Consider the following 15,667-nt stretch of genomic DNA (forward strand, 5'->3'; position numbering starts at 1 on the left):
CAGCAGCCGCTATGACCAGCAAACCCTCTGTGTCCCAAGAGGACATTGAGTTCATTGAGACTCCTCCTGCAGCTCCAGAGCAAACCCCTTCGGATTGCGGTGTCCGCTTGACTTCTGTATGTTGTGCAGCTCAATGGAAGCTCCAAAACGTTCTCCTGGCTTATCTGTGTCTCCCTTAGTACCCTGCAATCAAGAATGCCCCTCTTCCTGCCGACGCTGCGGGAAGTGACTCGTTCAACAACATACTGCTCATTGGCCTGCTGATTGCTGTGCCATGGTACCTTGCTCGCCTATTGCATGGCGGGCTCTACACCACCCTCTTCGTGGCTGCCTTCACCAGCATTCCCATCCTCATGCTCTTCTGGTCCGTTGCCTCTTCGATCTCTCCTCGTATGAATGAAAAGGCCGCATACCCGGGTCGTCCTGTCGAACACTACCTCGAATTCCACAGTGAGGAGGATCGGGCAAAATACCATGGAAAGAACAAAATTCCTATGGAGACATTCCACGAGATGTACTTTGATCAAAAGGTTTCGTTCAAAGGCGATTGCTTGGAAGCAATGGAATATCGTCACGACTGGGCGAGTTTCCGGTTCACGCTTTCGTTGTTCAAGTTCTTTTTCACTGGTATGATTCCCGAAGTTATCATGCACACCCGCTCCCAGGATGAAGAACAAGTCCGTGACCACTACGACCGTGGTGATGACTTCTACGCATGGTTCCTTGGCCCGCGGATGATTTACACGTCGGGAATCATCTCGGACATCAACCGTGAGGAATCTTTGGAGGAATTACAAGACAACAAACTCGCTGTGGTGTGCGAAAAGATCGGCCTGAAGCAAGGTGAGACGCTTCTCGACATCGGCTGTGGCTGGGGAACCCTGGCAAAATACGCCAGCTCTCACTATGGCGCACACACAACTGGCATCACACTGGGCCGCAACCAGACCAAATGGGGCAACGATGGTTTGCGAAAGTTGAACATCTCAGACTCCCAGTCTCGGATCCTCTGCATGGACTATCGTGATATTCCCCATTCCCCTCCCAACAGGTCTGGCGAGAAATACAAAAAGATCACTTGTCTCGAAATGGCCGAGCATGTGGGAGTCAGACACTTGTCGAGTTTTCTCAGCCAAGTCAACGATCTACTGGACGACGATGGAGTTTTCTTCCTCCAAATTGCCGGGTTGAGAAAGTACTGGCAATACGAAGATCTCGTTTGGGGACTATTTATGAACAAGTACATCTTTCCTGGCGCCGATGCATCGACTCCTCTGGGATTCGTGATTGATAAACTCGAAGGAGCCGGTTTTGAAGTCAAATCCGTCGACACTATCGGCGTTCACTACAGCGCAACACTCTGGAGGTGGTACAGGAACTGGCTCGGCAATGCTGACAAGGTCAAGGCGAAATATGGTGTGAGATGGTACAGAATCTGGGAATTTTTCTTGGCCTGGAGCACCATTATCGCCCGACAAGGATCCGCGACGTGTTTCCAGATTGTCTTGGTCAAGAACATCAATTCAACACACCGTATCGAGGGTATAAAACAGCAATATGGCCTCCAAGGAGCGCTGCAAGCCGGCAAAGAACACATCAAGGCTGAAAAGGGCACGGTCAAGGAGAATGGCGAAGCAGTCAATGGCCATGCATAGGCGTGACCTGGCAAAGCTGGTAGCCAAGCACCTGGTGGCGAATGCTGGAGTGAGTCGATGTCGACTTCCGACCCCGGAGATCCTTGTTTTGACCAAAGAAGCGGATCTTTTGAAGCTGCAAGACGACGAGGAGATAGAGAGGTCTTTCCGGAGCGGGTACAGATTTGAGATGGATTCTCCTTCGGCTTAACTCCCAGAATCTATCGGTGTAGACTGGAGACACCGGCAAGCATTGAAGGATCATGCGGCATGATCGATAGAGTTGAGACGTACGAGGTACATTTCGACCTCCTCAGGTCGAGATAGATTTGCGCCCCGTAGGTTGATGAGAGTTAATATGATTGCACATAGCTGTGCGTAAACTATATCATCAGCGTTGACTCTACCCTGATCATGTAATTTACAACTCACCGCTTGTTCTCCGGCGCATCCTGCTTCAAGCCCGAGACCCCAGTCTCAATAAGTAAACAGAAGAAAGACAACTCGGGTCCATGTAGGAGGTAAACGGTGCTGACGACCACTTTTTCCCCAAGCAAAAACAGGCAAAAGCGGGTTTCAAGGGACAAGCACCTCCTGACATGATCGCGAGGACTGTTTTCTGCCTGAAGGACATAGGTACATTGGGAGTGATATAGTCGTTAGCGCTGGTGGAGGAAGTCGTCCTCGATAACTCGCTGTTATCAATGGTAAATGCGTAAGAATTCAAGGAGAACACAAAATCGACATCAGCATGTCTGTCATCATCCCCGTGCACTGGGCACTCAGTCTCTTGTTGGGCGGACACAGGGTGTTTATTTACCAGTGTCAGTGTGTCTCACAGGAAGAGGGATCTAGCTAGCCGGGGGGTTCCCGGACGACCTCAGCGTCCCTGTTATCACCTCCGAAAAGGAGTTGTCGTTGTTATGGGCCGGTATGCTATTGCACGAAGGATGGGTAATGGGGTAGTGGTTGAGACTTCGGGTATAGAACAACGGGCAACGTGAATATGTATATATACCGACGCCGGCGCTGTCTCGCACGGTATCATCATTCATCTCCTTTGCCCTTCTCTTGAAAAGTTAGGCTGTAACCTGCTGAATCTGCCCTTACAGCACCCATTGCCGAAGTCGAAAGTGCTGAAAGCATCCCCTCCTCGAAGTGTCCGTCCGGCGCATGCTGGCGAAAGTGTCGAGGCACGAGATATAGGGACGAGAAAAACCCGTGTCATCATAACAGCTTGGACACGATGTGACCTGTACAGAGGTGGAGGGTTAGCGCTAGCAAGGTCAAAGGGTGTGCTCACGTCCGTCTCGCCGTGTGGAGTTGAGAACTGAGTGGAAGACGGTGGATGCTGGCTCTCGGATAGACAGTGGACTCTTGTCTCTAGCAATGCCGTTTTTCAGCACAGCATGGTGAAGTAAATACAAAAGGGCTTTTTCCACGGTGAGCTCTGCTTTGGAAGTTGTCCTGGACCTCATCACCCTTGTTGGAACATATGACTTGTCGTACCTGGCTCCTTTGACTGTCGACGTTCAGACAGATTCTTGAATCCGACAGCCGGCGTCGAATCAGCCTTCGCTCAATAAACATTGCAGTCAACCTTGAGACAATCGAGTATAGGACTATAGTTTCAGGGGTGCATCTCTCGAGAGTTCTTTCTGTACCATGCCTCTTTGCAGACTGAGGAGGAAGGACAGCGTTTCATGTAAAGAAGGAACATGCTCAGGAGGTGCTCAGCCATAACTCTGCGATCGTGCTCAGTTCCAGGAACATCATGGCAGTGGTTGTGCTTCTCAGACTGCCAGTGCGTCTGAGCAACGATGAGAGCGCCAGCGTTCTGCCTTGCTGCGGCCCCCAGCACCGGCCGTTTCTCACAACGATACTGGCGGCGCCTAGGGCAGAGTGCGACAATCTCGAACGTGGCGAACCTGCATGAGCGTCCCATTTCCAATCTGCTGACTTCGGGTGGAGGCATCACTTGTGGAAGAAGAAATTCAGACTACAAGGAAGGGGGCCTTTCCTTGTGACCAAAATGCGAAAAGATTCGAGCCGAGACCCCTTCGGTGTCTGTCCCGGTTCAGGAAAGTCCATGGAATGTTCTCTCGTGCTTCTCACGCAGACGCTAGCAGGGATTTTTAGGGAAGCAAGGATGCAACTAGGACAAGGGGGGGTGGGGGTTGGGCCAGGCAACGAATGCGGCCGTCAGAATACGAGGATGGCGAGGGCACCCTCCGTCGCATGGAGTTCGGACCCCATGGTCCTAAACGAGACAATATCAGTTGCTGTTGTTGTTTTAGTGGTACGGCGATGCTGGCGGTACTGGTACGGCTTCAAAAAAGTGGCATGTTTGGCCGTGGTGACCGAATTGAGGTAATTGTTACTGAGGCCAATAAATCCGAAAAGGCACTCAGATGGATCATGCAAAGAACGTGAACTGGTGGGTGTGGAGTTCTCGTTAGGTACCCGGGCCTTGAGATGCGCCACTGGAAGCTGACAGGGTGATATACTCGTCGTTGTCCCATCTTACCTTTGAACGGACTCTGAGGTATGCCCAGCATTCTGACATCTGCCCAGAGGCGATCGAAATGCTTCTTTCTGCCCAGGCGCTGATTGACATGCTTGATGGAACAGAGACTAGCAAAGAAGCTGAATCGAGATATGGCGGAGTTGGACGGCTGTTGTGCAAACCTTGTCATCTATCCCTGGTGGTTGATTCAGTGCACAAGTATGCATCTGCTGGATTGACCATTATCTTCGGGCCCGCATGGCTTCCTGATCAGAGAGGAGGATCAACATCATACGACGATTGTATGACTTGTAGCTCGATCTCTGCAGATAGAATCCCGAGACGATGCCACCGAGCCGACACAGGCTCTATTCTCAGGAGTCGTACTAATGCGCAGTGCTTTTGGGCCATAAGTGGAAGGCGAGTAACACATCGAGTACGAGGTAGTCCTCGGTACGCGGTATCCTTGCGTGAAGATGTTCCTGGTTTCTTTTCTTTTTCTGTTTCTTCGCTTCTTCCGCGATTTGAGTTTTGCTTGAAAAGGAGTCAGCCATGACTGCCGCCGCCATGAGTTCCTCGCCTCCAAGGTAGTATGTTGCACGCGAGGTTGGTGGTGGCAGCATAGGGTGATAGAGGGGATCCCGGCCGATTACCGTGTCAGGAAGAAAGCTTCATTGTCACTCAAGCCTCGCCATGGTCCCAAGGGCAATAACACCGGAGCCTTGGCACGAAGTTGTACTGAGGTTGGATCTTCACCAATCAACAAGAAACGTGGTCAGTTCAAGCACCATGACTAGCTGGCACGTGCGGCTTGGCAGCCGCTTCCGAGGTCTTTTTCAGGAAAACTCTCCGCCCCGCCCATCCTGCCTAATCCACCCATCCCACTTTCCCACCTGTTTGGATGTCGCAGACGAAATTTTCTGAAGAGACTGAGCCTAGACTATCACCGCCACCAATGCTACCAATGCCACCAATGCCACCAATGCCGCTCGTAAGACGTCCCCTGATGAGCCCGAACCCCAACCTAGCTCCAGGCCCTTTAGGCTCGTTTCCTCTAGCCACTCGTCGCGCGCCCTATCATCCCCCTTCATGGTGTTACCTGCATCCGGGCCGGCACTAAAATCTGTGCAGGCTCTGACCCTGTGGCCTGGCGGAGCTAGAACCCAAATGGAAAGGCGAATATACAACAAATCTGACCGGGCGACGCGACGAAGCGCACACCAAGCTACTCGTACTCGGTACAATATCATGGAAGAGTATTGCCGGCCGGTGAGATTGCCACGGCGACGTTAGTCTCGCCCTTCTACCGAGTGTCTCGATGGCTCTACGAGTAGATGGGTCTTGATTCTCTGCCATTAGGTAATTGGACCAAACATGATCGGTAGTCGACAAAATGCATCATCTGAGGTTTGTCCAGCGAGATTGCTGGTCGTTCGACTTACAACTGGTGTTCGGTTGTCCATTGGATCTCGAAAGAAAACGGCGAAATCAGAGCCAAGCTTTCATGATATCAAAATCTGGCAACACTGTGGCCACGTTCCAAGCGCCGCGTCTGTGGTTTGTTCTTTCAGTGTAGATTTGGGCTCTTCCCGAAAGACTATTTCACTGGTTTACTTGGCGCCCAGAAGAGACTTTGAAGGCTTCTCGAACAAAGCGGTTATTGGAAGCGACAAGGATCGCGATGCCCTTGATATCCAATGGATCAACACAACCCTTGAAAGACGGCAGGGAGAGAAGGGGGCTAAAGCTAGGACAGCCCGATCGAAGCCCACAGATCTTATTGGTGGTGAGGCCAATTGCAGCGGAGGAAGCCAGGGTGTATGCATGGGGCAGCCCACCTCTGCCTCGCAAATCCCTCCCTGGTTCCTTCTGCTGATCCCGGGGTCCTCGACAGATTCATCTCGATGCGCCTGCTCACGAGAAATCCTATTTCTTTCTGCTCATGGCGTGTCTCGGTGGCCTTTAGCCATTGGCTCGCACAACGCCATCCTGGACACTATCAAAGGGGACAGTCCAAGTGGGGACTGTGTCATCGTATTGTCTTGACCCTCGCAGTTCGCCTCGTCGGCCCACTGGCACTCCACCCTGTTGAACTTTTTCAGATGCACCTGGCCTATGCTGCGCCGAGAGCCTTGGTATGTACGCGATGTGACCTATCTTCCAAAAGGTATATGTAGTACAATTCCTGCCGTCTTGGACTCTCGCTCGGTTCTTGTCTTGTCCCTCGAGCAAGCCTTCTTCCACAGCTTGTCTTGTCTTGACTTCCTCTTAGACTCTTGGAAGTTGACCACCCTTTATTGAAACAACTTGACTGCCATGGCGATGAAAACAGCGGGCGGCAACGCCGCATTCCACAATTTCCACAACGACTTTGCCCATATCCAGGACCCCAACGAGCGACGACGACTTGCCCTCGCCGAGATCGACAAGGCTCCTTTTGGCTGGTATCATGTCCGGGCCGTTGTGGTCGCCGGTATTGGTTTCTTCACCGATGCCTATGATATCTTTGCCATCAACTTGGTAACGGCCATGTTGGGTGTCGTCTACTGGCAGGACACACCTAACCCCAAAGACGCCGGCAAGATCCCTACCAACTCGGATACTGCCATCAAAGTTGCAACCTCTGGTGGTACTGTCATCGGTCAGGTTGGTTTCGGTTGGCTGGCCGATATCGTTGGCCGCAAGCGGATGTACGGTCTCGAATTGATCCTCATTATCTTCGCTACTCTTGCCCAAGCTCTGTCCTCGGATTCTCCTGCCATCTCAGTTGTCGGCCTCATCATTTTCTGGCGAGTAATGATGGGTATCGGTATCGGAGGTGATTATCCTCTTTCTTCCATCATCACTTCTGAGTAAGTCTTCACGTCTCAAGCTATGTTTATCCAGGGCAAGTGTCTCATCATTCACAGGTTCGCCACGACCAAGTGGAGAGGTGCCATGATGGGTGCCGTCTTTGCTATGCAAGGTATTGGCCAATTCACTGCTGCCATCATTGCTTTGATCGTCGTCACTGGCTTCCATCAATCCCTCAAGACTGCTAAGACTGTCGACCTCTGTGATGGTGTTTGCCAACTTGCGGTTGACAAGATGTGGCGTGTCATCATTGGGTTTGGCGCAGTCCCTGGTTGTATTGCCTTGTACTTCCGTCTCACCATCCCCGAGACTCCCCGTTATACCTTCGATGTTGCCCGTGACTCGGAAAAGGCTGTCGAGGATGTCAAGGCCTACCGACTCGGACAGCATGAGGGCAAGCCCGACGAAGTTAGCCGCGCAGCTGTCTTGCAAGACTCCCGCCAGCGTCTCGAAACTCCCAAGGCCAGCTGGCATGATTTCTGGCGACACTACAGCCAATGGAAGCATGGAAAGGTCCTTCTCGGAACTGCTGGTTCATGGTTCTTCCTCGACGTTGCTTTCTACGGTCTCGGTCTCAACAACTCGATCATTCTCCAGGCCATTGGCTACGCCAAGGGTGACAACGTCTACGAGATTTTCTACAACACGGCTGTTGGTAACCTGATCATTGTCTGCGCAGGCGCCATTCCAGGCTACTGGGTGACGGTAGCGACAGTTGATACTATTGGTCGCAAGCCTATCCAATTGATGGGCTTCACCATCCTCACCATCATCTTTATCATCATCGGTTTTGCCTACAACCATCTTCATGAAGGTGGGCTTCTGGCTCTCTACGTCTTGGCTCAGTTCTTCTTCAACTTTGGGCCCAACGCAACCACGTTTATCGTCCCCGGCGAATGCTTCCCCACTCGCTACCGATCTACTTCGCACGGTCTCTCGGCCGCCTCGGGTAAAGTTGGCGCCATTGTCGCCCAGACCGTCTTTGGCCCTCTCCGAACCAAGGGACACCCTACCAAGGACAACCCGTCTCCTTGGCTCGACCACGTCATGGAGATCTTTGCTCTCTTTATGCTCTGTGGTGTCTTCACGACTCTCCTCATTCCCGAGACCAAGCGCAAGACTCTCGAAGAACTCGCTGGTGAAGTGCCGGGCACCAAGAACTATGACCCTGAAACTGCAGGTCACCGCAAGGACTCATATGTCGCCCAGCCGACCAGCGACGGTGTCGTTGAGGGTGACAAGGCCGCTTGAACGAATTTCTAGACGATTTCTCCTGTCGTTAGTCTCTTTGATGCAGAAAGCCTTTTTCAACTTTTAGTGGCAGTCACCACGATTGAATAGTGGGGGACTGTGTAGAATAATACCAATAGTATGACCATGATCTGCACGTTCTATGTTCTTTGGTCTTGTACTTTTCTCTCTCTTTCTCTCTTTCGGACATTGGACATGTATGTCTAGGACAAAGTGTTGCTGACGTCTGTTTAGGATGTGGCACAAGCGAGACACGCAGGACCTGCAGCTACAAGTACGTACATTTCGTGCAGGTGGTCGATCACCTCCCCCTTCCAGCCAGCTAATCTGGACGTGGGTCCGTGGAGAAGAATCAACACTGGTGGTTGACAACGCTGGGTGATGCTGACGGGATGATTAGTGGTCTGCTGGTGGCTGCTCGAATGGACCAGTGATGAAGGGGGCCGGAGAAAACAAGCAAAGTGTCTAAACCGAAAGGGGGCCTCGAAGGGAAACCACTGACCACGGATATCTTCTCCAACGGGGCCCACGTGCCGTTTGGCAAAAGCTTGGAGAAAGCTTGCGGAAAAGCTTACGCAATGTATACAGGGATGGGGGGATGGGTCCATCACATCGAGATGCAAGGTGAATGTGTACCTGCGTATGGGGCACGGCTGGCTGTGCGGGCGCTCCGGAACGATCGGATATGTAGGTTAAGGGGAGGGAGACGGGTAGGTTGCCGGATCGCCATTCCCCTCCTGCCAGCGGTCATATGCAAGCAAGCGTTCCTGGGGACTAGAGAGGTGGGGGAGGAAGAGGTTTTTGACAAGGATAACGGAAGAAGAAACGATTGAAAACCCCCTCCGATGTGAGTGGAGGAAAATCTCGGGTTGGGTAGCGGAGCTGCCGGGTTCTTTTTCACTTGTGGGCTTGTCTTTCCAGCGCGGGAGAGCTTGGTGTTCACTGTTGTTCACCTCTTCAAGTGATCGAGAACATCTGCTGCGACGGAGCAGGGTTCATCAGAACCAAGTGTGAACATAGTGCATGTTCCTCGAAGAATGCACTCGGACGCTTCCGTCAAATGGACAATGTTATCAACAATGCCAGATGTCAAGGCTGAACGGCGGAAACAGGGCGGTCTGATGGGTAGCTGGTTGGCTGTTTGACCATGGCCAATTCAACTGGTCCGGGTCGACCGGGGTTGATGGCATCCTGAAGGAGCTGTCTTGATGATGATCTGGCTATTACATGTACCAATGGTGAGGTGCGCGCTAGGCGTGCTCGCAGCAGAGCCATGTGCAACCAATTGCTGGCTTTTTCATGTGGTCTTCGTTTCCAGCTGGACGAGGCGGAATATTCTAGGGCTCCTAAGGGTCGTGAGCAATGTGCTGTGAGGTGCTGTGACGTTAGAGTCCGTCTATTTGTCTGGAGAACCTGAGGTCTACCCGCGTGTAATGAATGTATTGGTGACGATCTCGAGAGGTCACGATGAGGCTCCAGGACGGGTCATCTCAACTGATGTCCGGCGCACAAGACACCATGTTGATGGCTTGTTTGTACGTCCGAGGTGCTCGGCTAGTCGGCACATACCTGCATTAGATAGAGGGTTTTGTGAAGCAGGATAAGTGGCTGATACGAACCAAGTCAAATCGACACTCGGTGCATCCAAGTAAAAAGTGATGCTCAGGTGACTTGGAACGGGGGCGCACGTGGCAGCTTGGCGCTTCGAGTTTCCAGGGCTCGCCAGGCACTTGAGGGTTGGTGACCTTCAGGTCTTCTTCCTGGCAAACATATCTGATTCATCCCACGCTGCGCATACTATCACAATGTCCGTTTCAATACGAGGTGCTGTTTGCACCCACTGGCCCCTACATGCCGACTACCATCTTGGCCGCAGAGCGGCTGAATTGAAATGGTCTAATGCGTCGCCTTGCAACCCAAGGCAAACTGCGGCTGGCAATGCTCAGCCTCATAAATGCGTGTCACCCCGCCCTCCAGTCGGACCTGATTCATGTTGCTCCAGCGCTCCGCAGACTTTGTGCCTCGCTTCGTAGGCAACGAGATTGACAGCAGGCAACGTTACTCAAACTCCTCGCGAATAAATCCTGAGTCGGCGCAATGTACGACTTCTATTACACCAAACTGCTGAACGACCCATCCAAATTTGAGCCTCGGGCGGGCAACAGATGGGTCGAGGTGTGGGAGCCTGATGTGAGCCAAGGCTTCCAGGTTTTCATCAGAACCTCAGACTGACTTGTCATAGGATGGCGGCGGGCTGGTGTTGCTTGACCGCGAAATTGCCGAGTCCGAGATCACCACCAAGATAGCTGCCCATGCCTCTTTACAATCAGATAAGGCGGTAGACAACGATCTCAGCAATCGTCGTCTCCGACTCCAGCTTCTGATTGGCAGCCCAGAGCAGCATAAAAGCGACGCGCAGATTCTACCCCTGCCAATCTCTCAAAACACCTTTGAGGCCGTCAGAACCACTTGGAATATGCCCACAGAGCTGCTGCGCATGATGCTAAGCACACTACCAATAGCCACAGAATTCCAGACCCAGACTTTGACAGGGGAATTGATCACAGGGCTTATGGCCAGGAGTGCAAGATCGAGAGACTGGAATTTTTGCCTTGGTCTTGTCTATAATGAGGACACCAAAGTCATCTCCGGCATCGTGAACGGTATGCAAGCTGATGAGACGACACTGATGCTCAAATGTATCCAGGAGTCCACCGACTATCTGCAAGATCCCATGCTGCTACCAGTATTTTTGCTGGAGCTAAAGGTCCACTATTTCGCCGTGCTTCTTGAATCGCGCGCTCAAGGCATTGAGGAGCTTGAGTATAGAACTGGCATGAGACATGGCTTCTCTACCAATCCCAGCCGAAATGCAGCAAGAGATAGGGCAAGAGAAAGACTCCTGAAAGAGCTCAACTTTGATGAAATCACTCAAAAGGTACCGTCTATATGCCAAAGTCGGCAAAAAGGCTGACAGAAACCCGCAGCTTACAGGCGTAACTGGAACTTTGTCGTTTTGCGACATGACATTTGCTTCTAGCCTTAGAGCTTTGGAGATGATTTGCACTGTCCGAAATCGACTCAATCACAAACGTCTCGATGGCATCGGCTCTAACGTCCAGAATGGCGTTGACACGAGAATTTCGTATCTGCGTGAATTGATTGTTGGTGCTCAACTTCATGGACAGGTCTTGTCAGCCCGGACGCGGGCTCAAGTCCAGACCGTCAGAGCCTCGACTCGCTTCTGTGCTTGTCAAATTGCTGATCCGTCTGTACAGGTCTACAGCATGATCGGTCAAAAGGATAATAAGCTCAACATCGAGACCGCGGCAACTTCCCAAACGATTGCTAGAACAGGCCTTGATCACAGCAACGCCATGAGAGACATGGCTGAAGATTCGAGGAATGTTGCCATTCTCACCCGCAAGGACAGCACTGATATGCGCATCATTGCAGTTGTGACCTTGCTGTTTCTTCCAGGCACTTTTGTAGGTCCTTTTTCTCATCAACTTCTCGTGGCTCGCTCGAACCTTTTTGATTCAGAGGCTCTGAATCAGAGCCAACCTCGCAATGTTCGAAGACCATATATCAAGTCAGTCTTCGAACCAGCAACTAACTTTTCGGGTCCACAAGATGGCGACCCTATTCAGCTCTGGCTTCTTCATGTTTCTCCCTCGAGATTCCGACCAGGTTGTTTCAGAGTGGATATGGCTATACTTCGCCTTGACTGGAGCGTGCACCTTTGTGGTCTTTTTGGCATGGTATCTGTCATCCAAGAGACAGAACAAGGAGATGCTGACCGTGATGAATGGAGACAAACGTCCGTCAGTGCCAGCAAATGTTTTGCTGGAACCTGAGCACGGGGTGGCCATGATGATCACGACACCACCGGCTCCTTCGCCCTTGTGGATGGAGCGCTCCAGATCAACTGGTGATATCGACCCGTTTGTGTCTTTGGGGAGCACATCGGACCCTCTCAAATAAATTTTACGTTGGTGAGATTCACCCACCAAGGTCTTCCATTCTGGGCATTGTTTGAACTGCAGAGGTCGACCAGCAGCAACAGTATAGCCCCTAGTAGAGATACAAGAAATGATGAAAGTGACAACACTCTTCATCATCGCCCGTTATGTTTTTCCGGCACCGAACTAGGGTCCTTCAACTGTATTGTTACCGCTAGTAAGAGAATGACAAGCTGATCAAAAGACGATAGACTTGATTTTTGTTAGCCCTAGGACGGCCCCCGGAGATGTCGGAGATTAGTACTCAACGCCTACAGCGCCTAGCGAGACTGGGAATATAGTTTAGGCGGCCGCCTATTAGATCTGACTTATAGCTAAGAGATAGGTAAGAGTGCCTACAAGCTCAGAAAATCTCCTTTCATAGTAAGTAACATTTGTCATTTGAATTAGCGTAAACTGTACTTTCGGTGCGCGCCCTCGTACTAGGGATCAGCCTAGTAAACAAGGCTGGCTGGCAGCTTGGACAATGCTTTCGCGACCGAATGCCTTTGAATCAAGCTTCCTGTGCAATTGTTATGGTACTACTGGTGCTCTCGGTTCTGATGCCGTTGCCGTAACTCCAACTTTTTCTACGACTTGTCTCAGTGGACGTTCAGTTGCTTCCTTCACCGACTGAGATTACACCCAATGACGATCATCACCCTAAAGGCATGATAACAAAGACAAGCTCTATTGGACAACTATGACCGGCATTGCTGGCCTGAGACAGACGCAAGTGCAGGCACAGGCTGACGATCCAGCTCCGGAAGGGAAACTCTAACCCTCTCGTGAGATTCCTTCCTGGGTTTTCCTGGCGGGGTGGCATTCCGCCCCGACATGCCAAGGAGCTACGGGCCATATTGTGGTATTCGCTTCAGGCGGAGATGGTCTATCATTGGAAGACAGAGCGACAATGACCACAGGACATATGCAGCCAAGACCTCGTCGTGGCCAGGACTGCTGATCGAACCACACCCATCAGCGGGGTACAGATTCACAATGTCGATTTTCAGCCTAGCAAACTGCTTCTATCGCCCACGTACCACCCATATCACCCAGTCCAGCCGGGGATTCCGCCGAGACCGAGACCTCAGGATGCAGGTACAACAGTCCACGTTGCCTATCAATGAATGTTATTTGCTCGATACCAGGAGGTACCGCAGTGGTGGTGCGACTTTGGGCAGAGCGACGGATTGTTCTACTGAGCTTCACACGAGCTAAAACCAGAGAGCTCCCAAAAATTTCCAGATTGGAGCACGTTGCCGTCCCTCGAATCTACCACGTGCGATCATGACGCAGACAAATGCCCGCTGATGGAGCAGGAAGCTATGAGCTTGCTGGGTAGCTTCTCTGGCCGGTGTAAGCTACAAAAAGGTAGGTGTCCGCGGTCTTCTGCACATCTTCTTTGACTCGAGCTTTCTTTCCCAGGCAGCGGTGGGCAGAGTTCAGAGCTTTCCAAGTACAATCTCAATCTGACCTAGAAGATGCGTGCCACGACGAGTTATCTGGCCATGATGGCCTTGGCTGCCGACATTGCTGTGTCAGTGCCCGTCAACAAGCCTCGAGGGCAACACCCGACTCAGGATGACTACTACGTCAATCTCGGACCTCGCCCTTACTACCTCGTCCAGAACATGACCGAAGGCCCGCTCAAGCAAAAGCTCGAGTCGTGTTTCAACGGCCCCTTCGAAGTCACCAACTGGAGCATCGGCCATCGAGGTGGCGGCACCCTGCAGTTCCCTGAAGAGACGGTCGAATCCACCATGGCTGGTGCACGAATGGGTGCCGGGATCCTCGAGTGCGACGTGGCCTTCACATCTGATTTGGGTCTGGTCTGCAGACACTCGATCTGTGACCTGCACACGACCACCGACATTCTGCTCCGACCCGATCTCGCCGCCAAGTGTACGAAGCCGTTTACCCCAGCGAATGCGACGGCCGACGCGGATGCGCTCTGTTGCACCAGCGACATTACAGAGGCCGAGTTCCTGTCGCTCTGCAGTAAGATGGACGGCTTCAACGCGTCGGCCACCACCCCCGAAGACTACCAACACGGCACGCCCTCATTCCGAACCGACCTGTACAACACGTGCGCGCAGGTCCTGACGCTCGAGAGCTGGATCGACCTGGTCGAGTCGCTACCCGGCCACCGCATGTTCACACCGGAGCTGAAGACGCCGCCGTCGCAGGTTCCCATGCCTTTTCACGGCTACACGCAGGCGCAATATGCACGAGACATGATCAACACGTTTATCAAGAAGGGCATCGCGCCTGAGCGGGTGTGGCCGCAGTCCTTCACCCCCGCCGATATCTACCTGTGGCTCAACGAGTTCCCCGAGTGGGGCAAGCAGGCCGTGTTCTTGGACGAGGACGGCGACGTGGCCTCCAACTTCACCACGGCAGTGAACCGCCTCCCTGCGCTCAAGGCCAGCGGAGTGCGGATCATCTCGCCTCCTTACAACTATTTATTAAATTACACTAACGATGGCGCCATCGTGCCCTCCATCTACGCCACCACGGCGATGGAGGCCGGGCTCGACATCATCGCCTGGTCCTTTGAACGCTCGGGACCGCTGGACAAGGTCCGCGCCAATGAAGACTACTACTGGTCGTCCATCGCCCCCATCATCTCCTACGACGGCCAAGCCTACGAGGCCCTCGACGTCCTCGCCCGCGAGATCGGCATCAAGGCCATCTTCTCTGACTGGTCCGCCACCGTCACCTTTTACGCCAATTGCATGGGATTGAAGGGCCCGGGACATTAGATTTTCCGATCTTCTCCCTCACCGACCATCCCCTTGAATCTTGTGGGGCGCTACAAGAAGCGGTGGTGGTTGAGGAAAGGGAAGGGAAGAAAGAAGATTACGAGAGAAGAGAGAAATCAAAGAGTTTTGTCACTTTATTTAATGCGGCTACGAACCCACGAGATTTGACCAGACGACGTACGGACGGACGGATGGACGAGAAAAGTGATGCACAGAGAAAGAAAAAAACAAAGCAAAAACATTGTACATACCTACGTAGTACGTAGTAAGTAGTAAAGGAAGTAGTAGTGCTGACGGTACTGCGGACATATATACATACAGGCCCACATATATATAACTCTGGAAGAGATTTATTCCTCGAGACACGATGGTTCTGTTGATCGGTCCGTTAGCTAAAGAAGAAGAGGCGGTAGCGGAGCAGGAGGAGGAGGAAGAAGAGGAAGAGTGTCTTCCACGTGCCGGCCGGATATATCAAGGCCTAAAGCGGCGTCATACACTTAGAACTTATAATGCACATCGAACATCCTGGATATACACGTATACATGTATCCTTTTCCCACGTCTTCGGCCTCAACATTATCAGGATCCACATATACAAATACACACACCACACACACACACACACACACACACACACACACACACACACACACACAC

At 52.2% G+C, this 15,667-nt stretch overlaps 4 protein-coding genes across 4 annotated transcripts; all 4 read left to right on the forward strand.

Annotated features, from left to right (window-relative positions):
- Positions 1-11: 11 nt before the first annotated feature.
- Positions 12-1,655, forward strand: AYO20_08982 (hypothetical protein; the record flags this gene model as incomplete). Its single annotated transcript, XM_022647255.1, has 2 exons — positions 12-116; positions 180-1,655. The coding sequence occupies 2 exons, from the start codon at positions 12-14 to the stop codon at positions 1,653-1,655; spliced, it is 1,581 nt and encodes a 526-aa protein (XP_022496812.1).
- Positions 1,656-6,456: 4,801 nt separating this feature from the next.
- Positions 6,457-8,244, forward strand: AYO20_08983 (phosphate:H+ symporter; the record flags this gene model as incomplete). Its single annotated transcript, XM_022647256.1, has 2 exons — positions 6,457-6,992; positions 7,050-8,244. The coding sequence occupies 2 exons, from the start codon at positions 6,457-6,459 to the stop codon at positions 8,242-8,244; spliced, it is 1,731 nt and encodes a 576-aa protein (XP_022496813.1).
- Positions 8,245-10,341: 2,097 nt separating this feature from the next.
- AYO20_08984 (hypothetical protein) lies at positions 10,342-12,228 on the forward strand (the record flags this gene model as incomplete). Its single annotated transcript, XM_022647257.1, has 5 exons — positions 10,342-10,434; positions 10,487-11,182; positions 11,232-11,468; positions 11,523-11,836; positions 11,895-12,228. The coding sequence occupies 5 exons, from the start codon at positions 10,342-10,344 to the stop codon at positions 12,226-12,228; spliced, it is 1,674 nt and encodes a 557-aa protein (XP_022496814.1).
- A 1,501-nt stretch (positions 12,229-13,729) lies between these two features.
- On the forward strand, positions 13,730-15,010 carry AYO20_08985 (hypothetical protein; the record flags this gene model as incomplete). Its single annotated transcript, XM_022647258.1, has 1 exon — positions 13,730-15,010. The coding sequence occupies one exon, from the start codon at positions 13,730-13,732 to the stop codon at positions 15,008-15,010; it is 1,281 nt and encodes a 426-aa protein (XP_022496815.1).
- Between the last annotated feature and the right edge of the window lie 657 nt (positions 15,011-15,667).

Source organism: Fonsecaea nubica, assembly GCF_001646965.1.
Source record: "Fonsecaea nubica strain CBS 269.64 chromosome Unknown Scaff77, whole genome shotgun sequence".
In the NCBI taxonomy this organism is placed as follows: Eukaryota; Fungi; Ascomycota; class Eurotiomycetes; order Chaetothyriales; family Herpotrichiellaceae; genus Fonsecaea; species Fonsecaea nubica.